The sequence below is a fragment of the Salmo trutta genome, chromosome 7 (assembly GCF_901001165.1).
Source record: "Salmo trutta chromosome 7, fSalTru1.1, whole genome shotgun sequence".
NCBI classification, from domain to species: Eukaryota; Metazoa; Chordata; class Actinopteri; order Salmoniformes; family Salmonidae; genus Salmo; species Salmo trutta.
In genome coordinates this window covers 12,575,997-12,601,878 of record NC_042963.1, presented here as the reverse complement: position 1 = coordinate 12,601,878, position 25,882 = coordinate 12,575,997, and the positions used below count along the sequence as shown (strand labels likewise).

Below are 25,882 nucleotides of genomic sequence, written 5' to 3'. Positions count from 1 at the left end.
AATATGAAGAGTGGTACTCAGTGTTGTGTTGGATTTGCTTCAAACATAATGCTTTGTATTCCAGAAATAAAGTTAATTTCTTTGCCAATTTTTTTGCAGTTTTACTTTAGTGCCTTATTGCGAACAGGATTCATGTTTTGGACTATTTTCATTCTGTACAGGCTTCCTTCTTTTCGCTCTGTCTTTTAGGTTATTATTGTTGAGTAACAACAATGTTGTTGATCCATCCTCAGTTTTCTCCTATCACAGCCATTAAACTCTGTAACTGTTTTAAAGTCACCATTGGCCTCATGGTGTAATCCCTGAGCGGTTTCCTTCCTCTCCAGCAACTGAGTTGGGAGAACACCTGTATCTTTGTAGTGACTGGGTGTATTGATACACTAACTACACCATGCTCAAAGGGATATTCACTGTCTGCTTTTGACATTTTTACCCATCTATAGATTCCCATCTTTGCAAGGCATTGGAAAGTATCCCTGTTTTTTGTGGTTGAATCTATATTTGAAATGCACTGCTTGACTGAGGGACCTTGCAGACAATTGTATGTGTGGGGTACAGAGATGAGAGTCATTCAAAAATCATGTTAAACACTATTATTGCACACAGTGAGTCCACGCAACTTATGTGACTTGTCAAGCACAGTTTTACACCCAAACTTATTTAGGCTTGCCATAACAAAGGGGTTACTTATTGACTCGACATTTCAGCTTTTCAATTTTAATTCATTAAAAACAGAATTCCTCTTTGACATTATGGGGTATTGTATGTAGGCAAGTGACAAACAACATCTCAATGTAATACATGTTTTATTCAGGCTGTAACACCACAGAATGTAGAAAAAGTCAGGGGGTGTGAATACTTTCTGAAGGCACTGTTTGGTGTGCGTTTCATGTACCTGTGTTTTTTTTTCTGTGTGTGTGTATTTGTGTTTTGCCTGGGTGCGTATTTGCTGTGTGTTTTATCTGTCTGGGGTGGGTCTGTGTTTTGTCCGTATGTCTCCATATCCCTGTGTTCTCCTCCATCAGATGGGCAGTGGTCAGACTCCTGGAGAGCTCTTGACTCCTCTGGTCCTGAACTCCATCCTGAGTAAGGCTCTTCAGTACAGTCTTCATGGAGACAGTTCTCTGGCCCCTAACTTCACCTTCGCCCTGCGCTTCCTCCCGGAGACCTTCCACCCTCACGCCCCCGACGCACTCAACTGCCTGGAGCTACGGTACAAGGTCAGAGGAGAGGGAGTGTACTTTTGTGTGCAGTAGATTGCTGACCTCACTGAAATTGTGACGTAGTACTGTTCTTGGTATGGAAAATATCGGAAAACAGTTTGACCCTCTTGAATTCATTTGGAGAGCGGCTTTTCGAAGACTGAATAATGATTTTTCACAAAAGTCCCCCCCCCCCCCGCCGATTAATCTCCTGCATCCCCTTTTCTACCCTCCCTCGGTTACATCTGACCCTCATACTCTATCTTTCTCTCCCTCCCTCTGTCTCTCAGGTGGACTGGCCGTTGAACATCATAATCACAGACAGCTGTATGAACAAGTACAACCGTCTGTTCTCCTTCTTGCTGCAGCTCAAACACATGGTGTGGAGCCTCAGAGACGTCTGGTTTCACCTCAAGAGGACTGGTAAGGGCTCCATCTCTGTAAATGAAGGGGGAAAAAAGCCCTGTAGAAAGGGAATTATGGAAAAAAAGCCCTGTAGAAAGGGAATTATGGAAAAAAAGCCCTGTAGAAAGGGAATTATGGAAAAAAAGCCCTGTAGAAAGGGAATTATGGAGAAAAAAGGGAACTATGCGAAGAAAGGGAATGAGGAAAGAAAGACATACCGCTGCTCTCAAGTCTTTTAATACAACTGCACGAAGGAGCAGCATATTAAAGCACGAAGGAGCAGCATATTTCATGTGCAGGCTTTTCTTTATTTTATAGCTCCAGTCATAATTATACCACGACCCAAAAGTAACGTGTGCCTGTGTCCCCCCCAGCGCTGGTGAAAGGGGCGGGCCGCTCGGTGCAGTTCCGCCAGCTGCAGCTGTACAGACATGAGATGCAACACTTTGTGAAGGTGATCCAGGGATACATCGCTAACCAGATCCTGCAGGTGTCCTGGTTAGAGTTCACCACCAAGCTGGCCAGTGCCTCGGACCTGGACGCCATACACCGCATACACGCCGACTACCTCAACAGAGCTATCTTCAGGTTAGAGACATATACACACACACTGACTACCTCAACAGAGCTATCTTCAGGTTAGAGACATATATACACACACACACACACACTGACTACCTCAACAGAGATATCTTCAGGTTAGAGACATATACACACACACACACTGACTACCTCAACAGAGATATCTTCAGGTTAGAGACATATACACACACACACACTGACTACCTCAACAGAGCTATTTTCAGGTTAGAGACATATATATACACACACTGACTACCTCAACAGAGATATCTTCAGGTTAGAGACATATATACACACACACACACACACACACACACACACTGACTACCTCAACAGAGCTATCTTCAGGTTAGAGACATATACATACACACACACACACTGACTACCTCAACAGAGCTATCTTCAGGTTAGAGACATATACACACACACACACACACACACTGACTACCTCAACAGAGCTATCTTCAGGTTAGAGACATATATACACACACTGACTACCTCAACAGAGATATCTTCAGGTTAGAGACATATATACACACACACACACACACACACACACACACACACACACACACACACACACACTGACTACCTCAACAGAGCTATCTTCAGGTTAGAGACATATACACACACACACTGATTACCTCAACAGAGCTATCTTCAGGTTAGATGACAGCCTACCCTAGCCAAACCCGGACAACGCTGGGGAAATTGTACGCTGCCCTATGGGATTCCCCATCACGGCCGGTTGTGATACAGCCTGGAATCGAACCAGGGTCTGTAGTGACGCCTCTAGCACTGAGATGCAGTGCCTTAGACCGCTGCGCCATTCGGAAGCCTACATCTTTCCTTAATTGAATTCTGTATCCGTTTTCTCTCCTCCCCTCCCAGGGGTCTGCTGACAGAGAAGGCAGCTCCAGTCATGAACATCATCCACAGTATCTTCAGCCTGATCCTGAAGTTCCGGGCCCAGCTGATCGCACAGCCCTGGGACAGCCAGCAGGGGGAGGCAGTGCACCCCAGCTTCATCGCCATGCAGCAGTCATACAACACTTTCAAATACTACTCCCACTTCCTCTTCAAAGGTAAGGACCGGGTCAACGCCTCACTGACCTCTGGTGACCTTTCTAATGAGAGTTGAGGGTAGTTTCTATATGGAGAAAGTGATATGTTCAATTCCAAATCAACAACTGACAGTCCTTTTTCCTGAACACCTCTTGTTGCAGTGGTTAGTTTGTAACTGGGTAGAGTAGAATCAATGTTATTGTTCACATACACATATTTAGCAGATGTTATTGCAGGTGTAGAGAAATGCTTGTGTTTCTAGCTCCAACAGTGCAGTAATATCTAACAATACTCGACAATACACACATCTAAAAGTAAAAGAATTGAGTTAAGAAATGTAGAAATATTAGGATGAGCAATGTCGGAGTGGCATTGACTAAAATACAGCATATACATATGACATGAGTAAAACAGTATGTAAACATTATTAAAGTGATTAGTGATTCCATGTCTACGTACATAGTGCAGCAGCCTCTAAGGTGCAGGGTTGAGTAACTGGGTGGTAGCCGGCTAGTAACAGTGACTAAGGTACTGGGTGGAGGCCGGCTAGTGATGACTATTTTAACAGTCTGATGGCCTTGAGATAGAAGCTGTTTTTCAGTCCCTCGGTCCCAGCTTTGATGCACCTGTACTGACCTCGCCTTGTGGGTGAACAGGTCGTGGCTCGGGTGGCTGAGGTCCTTGTTGATCTTCTTGGCCTTCCTGTGACACTGGGTGCTGTAGATGTCCTGGAGGGCAGGCAGTGTGCCCCCGGGGATGTGTTTGGCGGACCACACCACCCTCTGGAGAGCCCTGTGGTTGCGGGCGGTGCAGTTGCCGTACCAGGCGGTGGACCAGCCCGACAGGATGCTCTCAATGGTGCATCTATAAAACTTTGAAGGTCTTACGGGCAAAGCTGAGTTTCTACAGCATCCTGACGTTGAAGAGGTGGTGTTGCGCCTTCTTCACCACACGGTCTGTGTGGGTGGACCATTTTAGATTGCCAGTGATGTGTACGCCGAGGAACTTGAAGCTTTTCACCTTCTCCACTGCGGTCCCGTCGTCGACGTGGCTGGGGGGGCGTGCTCCCCCTACTGCCTCCTAAAATCCACGATCAGCTCCTTTTTTGTTTTGTTGCACCACTCCGCCAGGGTCCTCACCACCTCTGTAGGAAGTCTCATCATTGTTGGTAATCAAGCCTACTAGCTGTGTTGTCTGCAAACATGATGATTGAGTTGGAGGCGTGCGTGGCCACGCAGTCCTGGGTGAACAGGGAGTAGGGGAGGGAGCTGAACATGCACCCTTGTGGGGACCCTGTGGTGAGGATCAGCGGAGTTTAGGTGTTGTTGCTTACCTTCGCCACCTGGGGGCAGCCAGTCAGGAAGTCCAGGACCCAGTTGCAGAGGGCGGGGTTCAGACCTTAATGGAGGGTACTATGATGTTAAAGGCTGAGCTAGAGTCAATGAACAGCATTCTTACATAGGTATTCCTCTTGTCCAGATGGGTTAGGGCAGTGTGATGTTGATTGCATTGTCTGTTGATCTATTGGGGCGGTAAGCAAATTGAAGTGGATCTAGGGTATCAGGTAAGGTGGAGGTGATATGATCCTTAACTAGCCTCTCAAAGCACTTCACGATGACAGAAGTGAGTGCTATGGGGCGATTAGTCATTTCAGTTACCTTTGCTTTCTTGGGTACAGGAACAATGGTGGACATCTTGAAGTATGTGGGGACAGCAGACAGGGATAGGGAGATTGAATATGTCCGTAAACACTCTAGCCGGCTGGTCTGCGCATGCTCTGAGGACGCCGTCTTAAACGTCTTACTCACATCTGCCACGGAGAATGAGAGCCCGCAGTCCTCAGGAGCGGGCCGTGTCGGTGGCACTGTTATCCTCCAAGCGGGCGAAGGTGTTTAGCTTGTCTGGGACCAAGACGTCAGTGTCCACGACGTGGCTGGTTTTCCCTTTGTAATCCGTGATTGTCTGGAGTCCCTGCCACATACGTCTCGTGTCTGAGCCGTTGAATTGCGACTCCACTTTGTCTCCGTACTGACGTTTTGCCTGTTTGACTGCCTTACGGAGGACATAACTGCACTGTTTTGTATTCAACCATATTCCCAGTCACCCTGCCGTGGTTAAATGCAGATGGTTCGCAACTTCATGTTTTTAGTCCCATTTTATCTTACATCCCCTCTCTGAAAAGTGTCATGTTAGTTAGTCCTTTAACCAACCAGGCAAATGGCTAGAATCTCTCTCTGTGGTGTCTCCTCAGTGGTGACCAAGCTGGTGAACCGAGGATATCAGCCTCACCTGGAGGACTTCCTGCTCCGCATCAACTTCAACAACTACTACAAAGACTCCTGAACGTACGTGTGTAGAACGCTGTGTGTGCCTGTGTTGTAGATCATCAGAGTAGGCCTCGTAGGTGTCTAAACCAATGATGCGTTGAATATTATGTACGTCTGTACAAATCTCTCCCCCACACCCATTGCAGTTTGTGGTAATGTATATTTGTGGCATGAATAATATACCGTATTAAAGAAACTACATGAGTTGTATTTACATTTTTAAATGTACCTCAACGACCTGTTTGACAGCTTCAATGTGCCTGACCATACAGTATTATGCCTCCTGTCCACAATGGTGTCTGCTATCAAAGTCAGTGATAACCCCATGCCCCTAACAAACGCTAGCCAAAGCTCAGGTGCCTCTCCTCTGCCCACCCCATTCCTAAGCCCTGTGTGTCAATTAAAGAAATGCTTCATTTTGTGATGTAAAAACAAAACACTTAAAAGGAGTAATAAAATGTCACTTATTTATTAAAGATTGCATGTTAACATTTTTGGAAAACTATAGGTCAAACAATGAATGTAAAGTTATGTGGGGGGGGAGCAGTCATACAACCAAAGGTCATTTACAAAAGAGACATTCCAGCAAAAGAGAGCATTGCACTTGCATTTTTCTTTTTACATTTTCCAGATAGCTTGTATACATCTTCCCTGTTTCCAACTCAGCATGCAAGTAAACACCTTGGTCAACACTGAATGACCTTGCGGTCCACGCAAAGTCAAGCTTTGACCAATTGTCATTATTATTCCACAATAATACAATACAATGACGTTTAGTAGAAAAACTCAGCAAAAAAAGAAGCGTCCCTTTTTCAGGATTCTGTCTTTCAAAGATAATTAGTAAAAATCCATATAACTTCACAGATCTTTATTGTAAAGGGTTTAAACACTGTTTCCAATGCTTGTATAATGAGCCATGAACAATTAATGAACATGCACCTGTGGAACGGTCGTTAAGACAATAACAGTTTAGACGGTAGGCAATTAAGGTCACAGATATGAAAATTTAGGACACTAAAGAGGCCTTTCTACTCACTCTGAAAAACACCAAAAGAAAGATGCCCAGGGTCCCTGCTCATCTGCGTGAACGTGCCTTAGGCATGCTGCAAGGAGGCATAATGACTGCAGATGTGGCCAGGGCAATACATTGCGATGTCCATACTGTGAGACGCCTAAGACAGCGCTACAGGGAGACAGGACGGACAGCTGATCGTCCTCGCAGTGGCAGACCACGTGTAACAACACCTGCACAGGATCGGTACATCCGAACATCACACTTGCGGGACAGATACAATGGCAACAACAACTGCCCGAGGTACACCAGGAACGCACAATCCCTCCATCAGTGCTCAGACTGTTTGCAATCGGCTGAGAGAGGCTGGACTGAGGGCTTGTAGGCCTGTTGTAAGACAGGTCTTCACCAGACATCACTGGCAACAACGTCGCCTATGGGCACAAACCCACCGTCGCTGGACCAGACAGGACTTGCAAAAAGTGCTCTTCACTGACGAGTCGTGGTTTTGTCTCACCGGGGGTGATGGTCGAATTTGCGTTTATCGTCGACGGAATGAGCGTTACACCGAGGCCTGTACTCTGTGGAGGGTCCGTCATGGTCTGGGTCAGTGTGTCACAGCATCATCGGACTGAGCTTGTTGTCATTGCAGGCAATCTCAATGCTGTGCGTTACAGGGAAGACATCCTCCTCCCTCATGTAGTACCCATCCTGCAGGCTCATCCTGACATGACCCTCCAGCATGACAATGCCACCAGCCATACTGCTCGTTCTGTGCGTGATTTCCTGCAAAACAGGAATGTCTGTTCTGCCATGGCCAGCGAAGAGCCCGGATCTCAATCCCATTGAGCACGTCTGGGATCTGTTGGATCGGAGGATGAGGGCTAGGGCCATTCCCCCCCCCAGAAATGTCCGGGAACTTGCAGGTGACTTGGTGGAAGAGTGGGGTAACATCTCACAGCAAGAACAGAGATGCACTGCAGTACTTAATGCAGCTGGTGGCCACACCAGAGACTGACTTACTTTTGATTTTTGACCCCCCCTTTGTTCAGGGACACATTATTCCATTTCTGTGGAACTTTTTCAGGTTTGTCTCAGTTGTTGAATCTTATGTTCATACAAATATTTACACATGTTAAGTTTGCAGAAAGTAAATGCAGTTGACAGTGAGGATGTTTATTTTTTTGCTGAGTTTACAAGCCCTATTCAATCAGATCTGCTTTAGCCGACATCCACATAGCGGATGTTTTTGCGGTGTCGCCTGTTAGAGCTGTCAAATCCATAAGCGGCTCCTGGCATTATACCCACAGTGGACATTGCCACTGGCTGCACGCAGTCGCATTAAATAAATCCCATGCAGCCTTGTTTATTAGGCTGATTAGAAATCCACATTATTTAGTTTAATGATTTTCAATTTGTGTGTAATTATTTCTTTATATACACTTTCTGGTTCTGAACTTCTAATCGAGTGGGGCGGGTGTGGCCGGATTCGTCTATGTTGAGCCGCGGGACACAGGTCTATGGCCCGTGACGTAAACGGGCAAAAGCAGTGAGGGAGGAGAGTCCGTCTCAAATCAAACAGTAATCTGCACCACTCTGTCATGTTGTCAACAAGGCAGCATGGTGCATCGTCCAGAAACATACATCCCTTTTCCATAAAATGTTTGAATTTTCAAACAAATTTTAATTGGGAAGGCAGATAAGGCTTTTTATCAAAATTAATCACTTTTGCATGTGAAAACACAGAATCCTACTCATTACTCCACGTGCTTAATTATGTCACTTTTGTTTTGAGCCAACTTCGCCGGGGGCTTTGAATGGGGCACCTGGCTCATGCCCTGGCGGTGAAAAACAAACCTGCACAGGTGCCCGGGCGAGATTAATCAAATCCCCCTGAGTGATCGCAAGAGCAGCTGCTCACCGATTCGACAGAACTAACGCAGTTCCACCTCCAAAAACATCCGCTATGCAGCTGTCTGCTATCGCCGGTTAACGCTTGATCCGATTGAATCTAGGCCTTAGTCTTGTTTAGATTGCCTACCATTCACCAATAGAGGAATGCTATTCTGCTTACTTGCGGTTGGTTAATGGAACAAGTCAGGAGATATTCTGTATCTGATTTTTGTTCAGTACCAAAGGCAGACAGTCTAGACACCTTCCCACTGCAAGCACATCATAAAATAATTAATGCACTGTATTACTCATGTTATACTGATTCAGAAAATAACAGACCTCTATGTAGTCTTCCATGTTTGACATATAGGTCATATTTACTTTGCGAAGGCCGTTGAAAAAAAATGTTGACATATTTTCACACACCAAGTACCATCCGAAGTAGTAAGGAATGTTGCCAAATAAAGCTCCAAGCAGGTTCTATAGGTAGTGGTTTATAAAATACAAAATAGCATTAAGGAAATGGACGGGACAATGTTCTGCACAATGTGCCTATCATTTTACTGTATGGCATTTTGGTTTCTGCCCTACCATAACTCATTCATACTCCCAAACAGGCTTCTATGCCACCATGCCCACTGTTCGAAGACACATATGGTTGGTTCATTATTATCTATTGCTGCCTCCCAGACAACAAGGAATAGGAGTTTAGCGTCACATGGTACGCCAAAATTCTGACTATACAGTACCTTCACCTGTCCTTCCTTCATTGAGATTAAAACCTTACTTCATAAATGTTGCCAGATAATATCTGAAGTCAGTGCATTCTGCTACAGACATCAAGCCTTTGATTAAATAGAAACCTTGGAAGTCCATTATGGTCTCGTTGGAATGAAAGATGTACAGTATAAATGTCATATGAAGTGCTGCTGACAAGACCTACATGTAAGTCATCATAGCCAGCCATCTCTACACAATATTATACTGCAGCATTATTAACACTAGTACCACTAAACTCAAAGCTATGAAATGGAAACCTATTCATGCTGGAGAAAGGGATTTAAACTGATAGTTTAAACTGACAGGATGGCTGAGGATATTAATTCCACCAGGGAAAATAAAGGGATAAAATAGTCAACCTAAACATTGTCCCTTTTGTACATCACTTCAGTGGTCATGAGAGAGAGACACCATATAAACCCAGGGGGTTTTCCTGGTCAACATGTACCAGACTAGAGCCAGGGGGAAGGGCTCATGAGAACATCGAAACCCCACGTGAGGAGGTGTTTTGTGGGAGAACCTCTGACTCGCTCTCCCCTGGTCCTGGTACCGTGAGGCATGGCTAGGCCTCAGACTCCTCCTCATCCGCTGCTCCTCCGTTAGCCGTGTCACCCGTCTCGCTGTCCAGCAGGAGGAACTTGCCATCGTTGGTCAGAGGCATGTTTTTCATCAGCTGAGCTAGAGCCTCCGGGTCCTACACACACACACACACACACACACACACACACACACACACACGAGTGAGATTCAGATGCATAGAAATACCAAACATTATAGGGTTAGATTGAGAATTCAAAAATGTAGATTTTAAAACGAACCTTCTTTGCTTCTATAATATCCTTCCCCAAGCTTATCGTGTAACATATCTGTGAATAAAGAGATGACACGAATTACACTGTGGAACTGACTAACCCACGGCAAGTAAACGACATGTAAACCCACATAAGGAATGTGTTTTATGATACCTACCTTCTCGCCCTCCGTGTTGCTCTCGAAGACAAACGCACTAAAGGAGGGCTCTCCCTCCTCGGTCCCCTCGCTCCAGTCTCGCCCCTCAACCACGAAGCCCATCAGCCTGCCGTTCTCCTGGTGGGCCGCAAACTGGGTCACCTCCTGTAGCTGGAACTGAGGGGGGAGGAAGGAATTCGTTCATACTGAATACCTACTGCTATCACCAGGAATGAAGCACTAGGTAACAGACAATACACATTCATTACATAGATCACTATCAGAGTCAGAGGCTCATAATAATGGCTGGAACGGAGCGAACGGAATGGCATCAAACCGTGTGTTTAATACCATTCCACTCATGCCATTACCACGTTCCCGTCCTCCCCAATTAAGGTGCCACCAACCTACAGTGATCAGCGTCCACTAAGGAAGATTTCCATGGAACTTACACTGATTCTTGTGACTTGTGTCCGGGGGTCAATCAACCTGTCGTAAAGAAAACACAATTTCTCAACATAGCAAGCAGAGCCGATGCATAGTGGCAATGTTAAGCTCCCTAGGCACTTCCATGGGCCTCCTGTCTGCCCTGTGTTTGTACCTAAGACAGCTGCTGGTAACCATGAGATGGGACTCTGTGGTTCTGAAGATGTTGTGGATGGCTCGAGCCGCCAGCACCTGTCTCATGGCCTCATAGATCACTTCCTGGGTTTGTCCCGACCGCACCGCCATGGAGCCCAGGAACCGCACCGCAAACACCTGCTGCAGCAGGGAGTCTGCGGACAGAGAGGATCATGGGATATGTAGTGCACAAGAGTATGGCACCAATGAAAACTGGACTGGAGACACTCCTACCATCGCTTTCAGGGGAGCAGTCGTCATCTGTTTCTCCGAATGGGTTTGTACGCCTGTCAGGGAGGAAATGCACACTATTCAACCTGGTAGTGCTATTATTGGACAAATTAGCAAACAGGAAATGGTTCTGACACACCAGCCCCTATGGTGTCGGTTTTACCTCCCTCCGACCCTGTTCTGGTCCTGGAACTCCGAGGCAGGCAGCATGATGTCAAACTGGATGGGTGTCCCTGGAACTATCAGGTCCTCTGGCTCAGGAGTACTGGAGCTCTTCTGGGACGCACTGATGGAGGACTGCACCCCACCTGGCTTAGCCCTGCAGAGAGAGGGTGGGAGAGGACGAGAGAGAGAGGGGGAGGGTGGGAGAGGACGAGAGAGAGAGGACAACAGAGGGAGGGAGAGGGTGACAGAGGGAGGGAGAGGGCGACAGAGGGAGAACGAGGGAGAGAGGACGAGAGAGAGAGAGAGAGGGAGGGAGGGAGGGGACGAGAGGGAGGGAGGGAGGGGGACGAGAGAGAGAGAGAGAGAGGGGGAGGGAGGGGACGAGGGAGGGAGGGAGGGAGGGAGGGAGGGGACGAGGGGGGAGGGGGACGAGGGAGGGAGGGAGGGGACGAGGGGGACGAGAGAGAGAGGGGGAGGGGACGAGAGGGAGGGAGGGGACGAGAGAGAGGGAGGGAGGGAGGGAGGGGGAGAGAGAGAGGGAGGGAGGGAGAGAGGGAGGGAGGGAGGGGGAGAGAGAGAGGGAGGGAGGGAGGGGGAGAGGGAGGGAGGGAGGGGATGAGAGAGGGAGGGACGAGAGAGAGGGAGGGAGGGGATGAGAGGGAGGGAGGGACGAGAGAGAGGGAGGGAGGGGATGAGAGGGAGGGAGGGGACGAGAGAGAGGGAGGGAGGGGACGAGAGAGAGGGAGGGGACGAGAGAGAGGGAGGGGACGAGAGAGAGGGAGGGAGAGGACGAGAGAGGGAGTGAAAGAGATTTTTTGTATAAGTATGATGAGTACACGATCAGAATTCCTGAAATAACACATGCCGATACTCTTTATTTTCCAGGAAAAGCAAGGTGTTTCCTCTGCATGAGAGGCTAACCTGTCTGGGTTGGGCGAGCCCTCTCCTCTCCTCTCAAAGCTGGTGATGGGCGTGACCGCCTGGATGGCTGTTTGGTTCAGTCTGATGGCCACTGCCTACAGAGGGGAACAGGGTGGAGCTTCTGTCATTACACTGTAATAATAATAACAGTCCTAACATTATGCTCTGTGAGTAATATATGATGCCACAAAAGGGCGTAGTTTGGCTAATTCTATTGAAAACATAGGTTGAGGCAGGCACAGCAGATGTCTGATCAAATACACCGAGCATACAAAACATTAAGATCACCTGCTCCTTCCATGACAGACTGACCAGGTAAAAGCTATGATCCCTTATTGATGTCACTTGTTAAATTCACTTCAAATCAGTGTAGATGAAGGGGAGGAGACAGGTTAAAGAAGGATTTTTAAGCTTTGAGACAATTGAGTCCTATTGCGTGTGTGTGTGCGCCATTCAGAAAGTGAATGGACAAGACAGCATTTTTAAGTGCCTTAGAACGGAGTGTGGTATTATGTACCTATCGCACAGGTTTGTGTCAAGAACTGCAACGCTGTTGGGTTTTTCACGCTCAACAGTTTCCTGTGTGTCTCAAGAGTAGTCCACCACCCAAAGGACATCCAGTCAAATTGACACACCTGTAGGAAGCATGAGTCAACATGGGCCGGCATCCCTGTGGAACGCTTTCGACACCTTGTAGAGTCCATTCCACTCCGAATGAAATGTTGAGAGAATGCCAAGAGTGTGCAAAGCTGTCATCAAGACAAAGGGTGGCTACTTTCAAGATTCTCATATATTACCCCTTTTTTGGTTACTACATGATTCTATAGGTGTTATTTCATAGTTTTGATGTCTTCACTATTCTACAATGTAGAAAATAGTAAAAATAAAGAAAAACCTTGAATGAGTAGGTGTGTCCAAACTTGACTGGTACTGTATATCAGACATTCATAACAGGCTATGTACACCATATAGGCCTATCAAAAGTATCAATTGGAAGCAGTACTTGACCTTACACTGACCCACCAGTTGTTTGCATCATACTTCCTAGTCTGATTTGAGCCAGATTTAGAATATTCCAAACGTAACAAGAAGCCAACAAATTACAGAGGGGCACTAGGGAGTCACGAGGGCAGAGAGGAAGCAACAGAACAGACGATGCATTTGTTAATGTATACAAATGATGGCAAAGCACACATCCAAACACGCAGAACCTGCTGGTGCATGCACACGTAAGCATGCATACACACACAGTATAGATAGATCGTCTGTGTTGCTATGTGCAGGGGGAATGGGTGGAAGTTCAACTGGGTCGAAGTAGCAGCCTCTGATAATGTGGACTCCTCAGGGTCATTAGATAAGACTAGGTCTGTGTCATAAAACACTAAAATCACAGTTCAGACATATCTCATGGGAGCTACAGTATCATCTCTAAAACAATCAGGAAATGTGCTAAAAACAAGACCAGACCGGACTCTGGAGCTGGAAACATCCTGTCCTCTATCAGTCAATTACCGTGCCCACAGAAATCGCATTGCCCTGTTGCTACTCAGAATGGGCTTGGTTTAAAAACAAAAGGGTGTGTCCTCGCCTTATCACAACATACAGATAGATGTGAGTTTGATACAGAAGGAAAATAATCCTGCAGTAACAGGAAATGTGAATTATTATGTAGATTGTAATTCATGGACATTTGTGTAGGGGTTGGTAAAAAATTTTGTAAAGGAAAATCAAGTCTGAAATGTCAAAGTGGAAATTACAAACTTCAGAAGCCTTTTTAAACCTCAAATACACTACACGTTTAAAATGTCCTGCATTGCAGGAAAGTTCTGTGACAGGGTGATCAAATTAAGATCCACATAGTATTGATTATTCATCACAACTGCTTTTAAGTGCTAGGAAAAATGACTGATTTACCACTACTTCATTTTAGTTGATAAGTATCGTTATAACCAGCTGGTTCTAGAGGTGGTTATATAATATGTACTTTACCTCAGGGTTGTCAGTCAGGTAGATCTGTCGGGAAATGTTGTTCAAAGTGCAAATCCACTAGGGAGAAGAAACAGAAGTTAGTATTAGACTAGTATTGGCCGTATTAGACGGCCATCTCTCAACAAACATCAGAGATTTCAAATAGTTCCTCTGCTTGTGACAAGCAAGCCAGAAAAACGAACATGAATGAATGTGCAGCAATGGCTTTTAACACATGGATGAAAGAAGCCTAGAAAACAAACAGATACAAAAGATTTGACTGATATGATACATACTTCCTCATATTCCTTTTTGCTCTCTGCTTGTAGAGTCATTGACCTGCAACATCACAAGAACAAAAATTAAAGCACATTGTTTTGTAGGACAATACAACTTATTCTCACAACTCTGTGTTGGACCATGGTCTTGGGGAGGTTCAGTGAAGGTTTAGCGTACGTTTTACCGGAGGGGGAGGTGATCTGAAAACAGTAGCGTCTGTCCTCGCACTCTACGGCCATGACGGAGCTGTTATCCAGGTCCAGCACCATGCCCCCTGCCACAGCCCCTCGTGGCTGGCACATGAGGTTCCCTCCCTGGGTAAAGAAGTAAAGGCGGTCCCAGGCTGTTGTCACCAGGCCCGTCTTACTGTGAGGGAAAGCAGGACAGGACCGTATTCATTAGTGTACACCATAGCAAAAAGTCGAAAAAAAACTTTTGAAAACGAGAACAAGCGTTCAGGCAGTCCCTCCTGCCGTTTTGGCCCGTTTGCTTCCGTTTTGTTCCTAGTGAATACGACCCAGGTCACAGATTTGGAGCAGCTGCCGTCTCCGTGACTCAGCGAATGGACCTAAAATTGGAAATCTACAGCAAAAGCACTCAGAAAGTGCTGAGAAGTCAAATCAAGAAACTTCTCTACAATTATGTATGGATGACTCAGATGACATGGATGTGTCATTAAATAAAATTGCTTTCTGCAGAACGTTTTCTTTTGTGCTGCAGACATTTGTCAAAGACTGGCAAAGTATATGAGGAAAAGACTGCATCTGACAGCTCTGGCATTTTAATGTCATTTGACATTTTAGTCATTTAACAGACGCTCTTATCCAGAGCGATTACAGGAGCAATTATGGTTAAGTGCCTTGCTCAAGGGCACATCGACAGATTTGTCACCTAGTCGGCTCGGGGATATGAATCAGCGATCTTTCGGTTACAGTCCCAATGCTCTTAACCGCTAGGTTACTTGCCTGCCTTTACTAAAGCACAATGTTGGTTCTGCAATTCTACCTTCTTATATGTAACCAGAATTGTAGCTGACAGCCAGGGCTGACAAACAAATAGTTTTCTCTGAAGTACAATGAGTGTAACATTGAGACACATTTTTATTGGAGTGTAATGGATTAAAAACAGGCGCAACTAAAGTTTCCTTTGATCGGGTCTTTTGTGTATTCCCTTAGACACCAGAAAGACCTGAAACCATCAAACAAGGAGAAGAGACATCAGATACATGATAGACACATTTTAAGAAAACAACCTTGAAACAATGAAATCAAAGTTATCCTTACTTCCTGATATTGAGGTAGCCTGCCTTCTGTATAAGCGTGCGGTTGACTGGGACGGGGTCACGGTCGGGCATGTACACAGTATCCTCCATGGAGAGCAGCTCTCGCTGGGTCACACGCATGGCCTCAGCCTCCGAGTCCAACTGAGCCTGGATACTTTGTGTCATGCTGGACACTGACACCAGGAAGCTGTCCATTTTCTTCGAGACTAGATCCATGCCTTTCTTATAGAAATGGATCTGAGAGGGACACAAAGACAGAAGACATCTGTGCATTCATTGCTTCTCCAGTTCTGACTTGCTGTGGGACCACAGCAATGTGTGCTATCCTGGTTTATTTACATACTGTAGTTGACTTGAGGTAGGAATAAAGTGTGTGTTGATATTGGTTTAATGACTGGTTTACTACTTGTAGTAGGGGTTTGGGTGTGTGTTTGTGTTGGCTATGGTGGTTGTACCTGGGCCTGTGTGTATCCTAGCATGGGCTCCAGCATAGCTACTCTCTTGCGGTACTGCAGGGCATTGAGGGCACAGTAATACTGCATGGAGGCCTGGTGTTGCTTCCTCCTGGAGTAGGCCACCTCCCCCACCAACTCTGCCTTCACCTGCACCACAACACAGTAGTTCGTGAGACACAAACACACACACACAAGCATATGTGCTCACACGCACGCAAGTAATTAATAACCCAAATACCCAGTTAATCAGTGGGAGAGCTAAATAGAGCAACGTCACCTCAACTGAAGTATGTCATGACCTCTCAACTATTATGAGGCAGTTATACAATAGCACATGTCATCTAATAGTACCAGCTTTACTGACTTTGTTGTCCCCATGGGGGCATTTTGTTGCAGTATCATGTACACATTTAAAGTGGCATTTAAATACAGTAGAAAACAAATTGACAATAAAACATTCATAACAGTTACGTAGCAATAAGAAGAGACTAGCCTGCTGGCCTTACTGGGTTGATAGGAACATTAGCCCAAGCTGTTTAGGAGGGATATCACACCTGGCACAAATTATTATCTAGTTCTGTTTTTCCTGTGTGGGGCGGGTAGTTCAAAGTCTGGGTACAGGGGGTGGCATGGGTCTAAAATTATTTTGTGAGCTTCGCTGAGGGCCCTGACCCTTAAAAATATCTCATCCAAGCCCACAGACACTTCCAGTGCATTGTTGTACTGTTAGAGGTTTGACTAGTACACATCAGTCCCCATCACTACCTTCTCATTCTCCTTCTTCTTGGGCAGTCTGCTGTACTTGACCATGGCAGCCTCGTGCTCTGTGAAGGGGAAGGTTGTAGACATGAGTCTGACGATCAGCTGCTGTGTTACAACAGCTCCGAAAACAAAATCAGATCACATGCTGGAACATACGTACCATCAGAGGCGATGCCAAATACCTCTCTTAACGTGCTTATCTCTGAGAAGTCAAATAGAGACTCCGTGTCAAAAACCATGACAACGCAAAAGGTCAGCGTCAAACACACGGAAATTGTATTCAAAATGTGTGAAAGCAACGGGCTGATAAGCAGGTGTTTGTAAATTGTGTCTACCTGTAAGGTCTTTCTCTCTGAACTGGATCATGGGGAAAATCATTCTGTCAGCCATCTGAGAGGCCAGCTCTGAGTGTAGTGTGTTCAGCTGGGTAGAACAGAGACAGACACACTCAGCCTTACACCAAAACTAAATGACCCAGAGGCACCCTCGGCTCTCCTGTAATCCTTGAAAACAGCAGGGGATGATTGATTGTGGTTCAAAAATGAGTTCAAAAGTAGTTAATTCAAATGACTGATCAGAATCAGAATGTGGTGATCAATCTCCATTCTGCAATTTGAGAGCCAGCCAAAACACATTTTCTTGGTCTGCAGATTAATTTAATCCTGTAATTTGTTATCAATATTAAGCATAATACCCTATGCGGCTATCCTCGACCTGGACTGGTTGGTGCATTTAGTTACTAACAGATTAATTAAATGCGAGTGATATTTAAAGAAGCCGAATTCAGAAATGCTAAATAATCTATCAAGTAAACACTGTGGAAAACCTAAAACCTCTTCAGTTTATTGTGGACTGTGGAACAAAGGTCAGAGCGGGATTAGGTATAACCTGCAGGGAGATGGATGTGTGCTCTAGGCAAGAGTTGTTGGGCTAGAAGGGCAAACAATGACCTCATTCCTTTGTGGCTGTTCTAATGCCACTCCACCACAGGCTAGCAAGGCCCCCTGCTGCTCAGTCCATCCGTCCAAACACTCCCACCACTAGACTACACCTCCAGGCCAGCCAGAGTGATTCTCTATCTGGCTACACCTTCACCCGTCTACCTCTCTCATCCTGGCAGCCTGCGCCCCATAGCCTCTACAGAGAATTTATCAAAGCGCCAATGATGAAATGTGTGCATTGGAATAATAAGGGGAAACCTATTATTCAACTCCCAATTTATATAAATGTGACAGGTTATTTTTGGTATATAAAATGTTTGTTTCCTTCTTACCTCCATAGATTCCAAGACTGTTGCAATACATATACATGCAATACACCCCCTATATGCGCACAAACACAGTAACACAAACACACGCGCACTGATGCATGAGCCTCACCTCCACCACAGTTTTGGCAAATTGTTGCAGTGTGCTGATCACCTCCTCATCACCTTTACCAAGGGCAAAATTCTGGAGGGAAAAAAAGACAGTGACTTAAACATTCCAAAAAGCACTTCCTCTAGCACATTCCAAAGAGTAATACACTTGAGGCTATTACGTTAAAAATACACAATTCTCATCAGTGCTGGCATGTTGACTTCTGTTAAAAAGTCAATATGCTTAGAAATCCAATGGTAGAATGCAGAGTTTTGTGCTTTCTGACATAACGTTAGGCAGAAGGTTGCATCAAAATACACTGCAGTTAAGCACATGAGTGTTGTCCAATATTCTCAGTAAGAAAATACTTACTTGCTTCTCATATTCCAGTAGCTGTCTGGACAGCTGTTCTGTAGCCAATCCCATCTCACTCTGACGAACACAGGAAGTGATGTTATTAGCGGTTTATCCCCTGGATGACCCCTCTTACAGGAAACTAACTATCCGAAACGGCACACATCATGCAAACTAAGCTATAGTATGCTCTCATAAAATAAAATCTATGACTCTTCAAATTGGATTGGACATAGGCTTTTGTTCGTGCGTGCGTGTGTGCGTGTTACCTGGGCGCCATACACCCTCTGCATAGACTGAAGCAGCTGGTTGGTGTAGTCTGTGAGTGTTCCCGCATCTTCCTCAAACACACTGAGCAAGGAGCGAGTCTGAAGCAGACAGAGGGACATTTTTTATTTATTTCACCTTTATTTAACCAGGTAGGCAAGTTGAGAACAAGTTCTCATTTACAACTGTGACCTGGCCAAGATAAAGCAAAGCAGTTCGACACATACAACAACACAGAGTTACACATGGAGTAAAACAAACATAGTCAATAATACAGTAGAAAAATAAGTCTATATACAATGTGAGCAAATGAGGTGAGAAGGGAGGTAAAGGCAATAAATAGGCCATGGTTGCGAAGTAAATACAATATAGCAATTAAAACACTGGAATGGTAGATTTGACAGTAGATGAGTGTACAAAGTCGAAATACTGGGGTGCAAAGGCGCAAAATAAATAAATAAATACAGTAGGGGAAGAGGTAGTTGTTTAGGCTATTTATAGATGGGCTATGTACATGTAACCGATGTGAAATGGCTAGTTAGTTAGCGGTGGTGCCCGCTAATAGCGTTTCAATCAGTGACGTCACTCGCTCTGAGACTTGAAGTAGGGTTTCCCCTTGCGTTGCAAGGGCCGCGGCTTTTGTGGCGCGATGGGTAACGCTGCTTCGGTGGGTGTCAGTTGTTGATGTGTGCAAGGGTCCCTGGTTCGAGCCCGGGTTGGGGCGAAGAGAGGGACGGAACCTACACTGTTACATACAGGTGCAGTGATCTGTGAGCTGCTCTGACAGCTGGTGCTTAAAGCTAGTGAGGGAGATAAGTGTTTCCAGTTTCAGTGATTTTTATAATCATTGACAGCCAGGCAGACTGAGAATGACAATAGGATCAACAGGTAGACAGACACTGATAAAGGCCTAATTATCGGGCTAGGCTTTTAAGACCTTTAGCCTGATTGTTCACCTGTTATTAACCTGTAATTGTTTCGATAAAGGTGTGGCGTGGTAAGGGACAGATCGAAATGTAAAGGGGGGAGGGGTGGTCCAAAATAGGGGAGGGTAGTACGTTTTTTCCCTGGTTTACATTTGCTCTTCTGCTCGTATTTTCCCAATAAACAATGGCTATACTTACTTTTGATATTACCCTAATAAAGTTTAGAAACGTTTGTGAAGGTTTGGTATGGTGTGGCTATTATTAAGCTTTAGCTACTGCAGGCCTATGATATGAAGGCAGTGCGCCCCGGCGCTCCAACTGACTGCGACAGTTGAACTTGATAGTTACCTTTATACAATATATTCAGATTTAAAATGACCCTCCTTCTGTACGTCTGTATCTGTATAGGAGAAGCCATCTGACAAAAATAAATGCATGTCAGTGTGTCATAGCATGCCACCATGCTCTGTTGGTCTGGGGTTAGGCCTGAGCTTCTCTTCCTGTATGTATGTATGTATGTATGTATGTATGTGTAACCGATGTGAAATGGCTAGTTAGTTAGCGGTGGTGCGCGCTAGTAGCGTTTCAATCAGTGACGTCACTCGCTCTGAGACTTGAAGTAGGGTTTCCCCTTGGAACGCGGCTTTTGTGGCGCGATGGGTAACGCTGCTTCGTGGGGTGTCAGTTGTTGATGTGTGCAAGGGTCCCTGGTTCGAGCCCGGGTTGGGGCGAAGAGAGGGACGGAACCTACACAGTTACATATGCATGTATGTAAATGTATGTACAGTACCAGTCAAAAGTTTAGACACACCTACTCATTCAAGGGTTTTTCTTTATTTTGACTATTTTCTACATTGTAGAATAATAGTGAAGACATCAAAACTATGAAATAACACATATGGAATCATATTTGACTGGTACTGAATATATAAAAATCATACAGTGGACACCTAAGCCTTTGCATGCAATGCCCTGATACATTTATTGCTCAAATTTGACAGCTGAACCGTGAGGTAGGCAATTATTGTTTTAGGAAAGTAGCCTAAACCTCCCGCCCAAAAAAAGCTTTAAACTCTGGAATGGCATATTGTTTTTAGAAATATTTTTGAATACTCACATGAAAATCTGTCACCAATTGGATGTGAACTATCTATGTGTGTGTGTGTGTGTGTGTGTAAAACATAGGGACCACAATAGAAATAAGTCCCCGACTTTATAGTGAAATCCTGGTCACTTAAAAAAAAATGTATTTTTTTCACTGACCAATAAAATAAAATCAATCAAGCCAATCAATGCAGCAAATAATGACTGGAAAGAAACCTCTGTTACAAAACACCAAAAACATTTATGACTATAGGAGATTGTCAAGCCAAGCCTTTGATACTGGGTAAGCCTACAAGGTAGGAAGGGATGTATTTTCTGTTCGTTGAGATTGACATAGTCTATTTATTGTGGTGTTGAAAACGCAAACCATGATATTGAAGTGCTCCAAGTCAGTATGCTTTGTTTATGTTGTGTAGTGCATTGGCACTGAAACCTCTTGGTGGAAAATGTGTTGCATATATTATATATAATTATAAATATTGCATCAAAATGTTAAAACTCTGATTTTCCCCTGGCTGATCATTGTCTGCAGCCAGCTCTGATTGTAGTGTAATGAAACAAGCAGGGAGACTGAGCTCATCAGTGGTGGTTGGTGAACCCTCAACCTACTGGCTCATAGCCCTGCGTGGCATCGACTGTGACACAAAAGCATGCTGAAGATGCAAAGTCAATATCTACGTTTATAGACACAGGATCACTACAGTTGTTATTTTTGGGCGTAAACATTATTTTGAGTGTTCAATTTATTGTACAGTACATGGGTAGGGTCATGTGAGTTGGTCCAGCCCCTCCGCCCCAGTAAATTTCAATCTGTCCCGAAACTGGAATGGATGCAGCAAAGAGTAACACATCCTTATCTTGTGTATAGGTTCATATTTACACACCATTTTGTAGGCATAGTCTATATTACTATCAGATGCATCTGCATTACATTTTTAAATCGCCACAGTAATGCAATGCAGATGTGCATCTTGACATGTTCTCCTCCCTGGATTTAGAGTGACTCACTCAAATTGATTCCTTGATTTGAAGAGGAAGAACTATGCTGAACTATGCAGAGCTAGACATAAACCCCAGGAATATGTTGCATTTTTATCAAATTCAGAGGAGCCAGCCATAAGCTACATACATAATGAAGAAGACCAGATAATGTGATTTCATGTATGCAGATTTTTCTGACAGCCTATTGTAGCATAAGTGCCAGTGAAGTAGCCTAGGCTAAAGAAATGTAGCCTACATTTGGTTGTGTCTGCAAGTGAACGATATCAGGAATACTCTTAGCCTAACTGATATTAAGTAGTACTACAGTAAGCGTTATTAAGATAGTGTTATTTAAACAGTAAACTGAACCGATTAATTGGATTACATTTCCACACCACCAAAGCTACTGAGGACAATTAGGTTTAGTCAGTGCCTTAAAAAAAGATATTCCACATGTGCAGTCCATTAAGTCCCATAGTTGGGTCGGTTAGCCTATTGACCAATTCCAAGGGATTCTAATACTCAAAAACCCCTCCCACAGCCCGTAAAATAGGCCCGAATCGGGGTATTTTCAGAACCAACAGATATGAACACTTATTTTGTTAAACAAATAATCCAAGTCAATCGCACCCCAAAATAGTCAAAAGAAGACTGTGACTGTCACAATAAACAACTAATCGATGTTGACGCAGACTTTTATTACCATCCGAACTACTAAATTGGGCGATGCGCGACTCATCACGACACTGCTCAAGACTGGACGGGGGAAAGCCCTTCTCGAATCTGGAGCAATATGCAAATTAGAGGCGGGATTTGATCCTGATAACAATTACGACTTGTGACACATTGTATCAACTTTGTATCGGATACATAGCCAATGAGTGGAATAGGCTACATTCCTACAAGAATGAGGCAATTCAAAGCTGTCATTCATCGTCGACCAGAGTACTACAGCCTACAACAGTGGAGCAACAGTGGAGCCGGATTGCCCAATTTGGCATCACCTACAATACCTTTCCTATCAATAACAGCACATAACATTAAATAGTATAGACCTACCTGAGGACTGTCCTGCAAAGCCTCCTCTAAAAGCAATTTATGGACGGCCGGCATCTTGTTCACAGCGAAGAGAACAGGCTTGAATTATTTAGCGAGTGGACTCTCTTTCCCAGAGAGCTTTGTGCGGATGTGGGTGACACGTAAATTAGCATTTTGTAGGCGGTACCTTAGCGAACAGTGAGAGGTCTTTTAGCTAAAATCCATATTTTTATTTTTGTATTTTTTATTTAACCTCTATTTAGGCAAGTCAGTTAACCTATTTAATCCCATCAGTCATCATAGTGACCGTAAAAAAAACGTTTTCAGTTATAAGGCTCTAAAAATTGTACTGAATGATGTATCAATGAATTTCCAGCAAGTATTGAAATAATAAAGGGTCTCAATGAAATATGTGCAGTGTCACATGTTTATTGTAGATTGTCACATGACCAGAGCTGTTTACTTCCTGGTTGCACCATGAGAAGAGGATGGCTGCATCAAAGCTCCCAAACAAAAGGTTAGTAAAGTATGTTAACATTAAGATAGGACAAAGATTTTTGTTACACATCATCTTTAAGGTGTCTAGTATTGATATATGCATTTGCAATTACTCAACTTTGACCAGTGTGGCCATAGAATGAGTAAACATGTTGGCGGAAACAATAGTGACCGGCAGGATAACACAGTGCATCTAGGTATACACATACATAGTTCTTGTTCTACCTAACCATCTACTCTGCTCTTTCTTTTAGTTTCACTTTGAGTCAAGTTTTGGATATGTTGGATCTAGGTGACTGCCCAGACAAGGCGTGCAACATTGCAGTTATCCCTCAGAGATTGTGATAGCGATGGGTCAGATATGGACTATGAGGGGGAGACAGGCCTTGCCAGCCAGGCTGTTCAATGTATATGCTGAACCTATGCAAACAGATCATGACAGGAACAACGTTATCAGTGATAATAACCTACCCCTCACCACCCCACACTCTCCTCCCTGAGACTGGGTTGGGTCATGGACCCAGTGTCGTACTTGGTGTTGCAGAGCAATCTCAAGTGCCTCAAGGTTGCAAGTTCCTTCATGACAACCTCTTCACTATGCTTGCACTCCTCGATGAAATTACAAAAAGAGGATATGGGAGCTCTGGAACGATGAGGCAAAATCGTCTGTTTGATGTCCCATTCAAGCCACAGAAAGACTTCATGAAGTTACCCCGGGGAAACCTCTGAGGTTCTGACCCAAGGAGACAAGTTACTGGTCCGTTAGAAAGACAATAACATTGTCACAGTGGCAACAAACATGGAGGAGAAATACAGTGAGACCTCTGTCAAGAGATGGAACAAGGAGCGATGTACCTTTTGACAAAAGTCTTACAACAAAATGCATCAACCGATATAATGAGCACATGGGTGGTGTTGAACTTCACAACCTACAGGTTTCAAGATACCAAATCTCCATCAGGTCTAAGAAGTGGTGGTGGCCCATTTTTGCATGGTCTCTCAACAGTGCACTCGTAAACAGCCGTTTATTTTACAGAGATGTTATGGGAGGGACAATCGACCTGCTCACCTTCTAATGGATAGTGGCACAGTCTCTTGTGCAAAAGTTTGGCACGAAACCACTGAGCCACGGAAGGAGATCTCTACTGGCTGCTACTGTTGAAGATCAGGCAAGATATGACAAAGCTTCTCACTGGCCAATCAACACGATGCACCGGTTCAATAGATGTCGTCATTGTGACAAACGCACTATCTACGCATGTGAGAAATGCAAAGCGCCACTGTATATTGAGTGCTTCAAGATATACCATGGACAGTAGAAAAGGAGATAAGAGCGAATGAAAAAGGGCTGAAAAAGCCAATAAAAGAAAAATAGAAAAGTCAATAAAGGGTGAGGAGAAGCAGTACAACGGACTCTAGGAAGAAAAGAAAAGTCAACGAAAAAGGGAAAGACAATCAAAATGACTGCAATGTTTTTGGAAAAGAGAATCAATTGATTCAAGACCTACTGTATGAAAGTAGGTCTGACTGATTGTAGTTCAAAATAGTGATGCACAAACTAATCGTGCACTTGATTCTGAAGCCTACCTCTATGATATAGATATACATGTATATGTATATGTGTGTGTATGTATGTATGTATGTGTGTATGTATTTATATTACTTCCTCATGATGCCATCTATTTTGTGAAGTGCACCAGTCCCTCCTGCAGCAAAGCACCCCCACAACATGATACTGCCACCCCCGCGCTTCACGGTTGGGATGTTGTTCTTCGGCTTACATGCCTCCCCCTTTTTCCTCCAAACATAATGATGGTCATTATGGCCAAACAGTTCTATTTTTGTTTCATCAGACCAGAGGACATTTCTCTAAAAAGTACGATCTTTGTCCCAATGTGCAGTTGCAAACCGTAGTCTGTCTTTTTTATGGCGGATTTGGAGCAGTGGCTTCTTCCTTGTTGAGCGGCCTTTCAGGTTATGTTGATATAGGACTCGTTTTACTGTGGATATAGATACTTTTGTACCCATTTCCTCTAGCATCTTCACAAGGTCCTTTGCTGTTGTTCTGGGATTGATTTGAACTTTTCGCACCAAAGTACATTCATCTCTAGGAGACAAAACGCGTCTCCTTCCTGAGCGGTATGACGGCTGTGTGGTCCCATGGTGTTTATACTTGCGTACTATTGTTTGTACAGATGAACGTGGTACCTTCAGGCGTTTGGAAATTGCTCCCAAGGATGAACCAGACTTGTGGAGGTCTACAATTTATCTTCTGAGGTCTTGGCTGATTTCTTTTGATTTTCCCATGATGTCAAGCAAAGAGGCACTGAGTTTGAAGGTAGGCCTTGAAATACATTCACAGGTACACCTCCAATTGACTCAAATGATGTCAATTAGCCTATCAGAAGCTTCTAAAGCCATGACATAATTTTCTGGAATTTTCCAAACTGTTTAAAGA

General features: G+C 44.5%; 2 protein-coding genes and 1 long non-coding RNA gene across 6 annotated transcripts in view; 2 read left to right on the top strand and 1 right to left on the bottom strand.

The window, feature by feature from the left end:
* tubgcp6 (tubulin gamma complex component 6) overlaps window positions 1-6,057 on the top strand; it is a 28,757-nt gene extending 22,700 nt beyond the window's left edge. For all 4 annotated transcript variants that reach the window (XM_029758019.1, XM_029758017.1, XM_029758016.1 and 1 more), the window contains exons 20-24: window positions 1,026-1,220; window positions 1,493-1,625; window positions 1,982-2,195; window positions 3,081-3,274; window positions 5,506-6,057. In XM_029758019.1, the coding sequence (XP_029613879.1) occupies window positions 1,026-1,220; window positions 1,493-1,625; window positions 1,982-2,195; window positions 3,081-3,274; window positions 5,506-5,597 (828 nt within the window). In that variant the 3' untranslated portion in view covers window positions 5,598-6,057. The remainder of the gene's footprint in view (window positions 1-1,025; window positions 1,221-1,492; window positions 1,626-1,981; window positions 2,196-3,080; window positions 3,275-5,505) is intronic.
* Window positions 6,058-7,748: 1,691 nt separating this feature from the next.
* Window positions 7,749-23,159, bottom strand: appl2 (adaptor protein, phosphotyrosine interaction, PH domain and leucine zipper containing 2). Its single transcript, XM_029758015.1, has 20 exons — window positions 22,948-23,159; window positions 18,880-18,978; window positions 18,629-18,688; window positions 18,278-18,349; window positions 17,234-17,321; window positions 17,059-17,100; window positions 16,902-16,960; window positions 16,137-16,283; window positions 15,683-15,918; window positions 14,577-14,765; window positions 14,417-14,459; window positions 14,142-14,198; window positions 12,153-12,247; window positions 11,230-11,385; window positions 11,070-11,122; window positions 10,816-10,990; window positions 10,667-10,703; window positions 10,236-10,391; window positions 10,085-10,132; window positions 7,749-9,960 (listed from the first exon to the last, which is right to left on the bottom strand). The coding sequence occupies exons 1-20, from the start codon at window positions 22,999-23,001 to the stop codon at window positions 9,829-9,831; spliced, it is 1,998 nt and encodes a 665-aa protein (XP_029613875.1). The 5' UTR covers window positions 23,002-23,159; the 3' UTR covers window positions 7,749-9,828.
* LOC115196953 (uncharacterized) lies at window positions 23,063-24,868 on the top strand. The gene is made up of 2 exons (XR_003878936.1): window positions 23,063-23,443; window positions 23,679-24,868. It is a non-coding gene; the product is annotated as an uncharacterized LOC115196953 (long non-coding RNA).
* The last annotated feature ends 1,014 nt before the right edge of the window (window positions 24,869-25,882 follow it).

Excerpts from the sequence above, each read along its gene's own strand:
- appl2 (XM_029758015.1), bottom strand. The coding sequence starts at position 23,001 with ATGCCGGCCGTCCATAAATTGCTTTTAGAGGAGGCTTTGCAGGACAGT. Across the intron at positions 15,919-16,136 it reads TAGGATACACACAGGCCCAG|ATCCATTTCTATAAGAAAGG; the intron begins GTACAACCACCA and ends TGTCCCTCTCAG. Across the intron at positions 9,961-10,084 it reads ATATTATAGAAGCAAAGAAG|GACCCGGAGGCTCTAGCTCA; the intron begins GTTCGTTTTAAA and ends GTGTGTGTGTAG.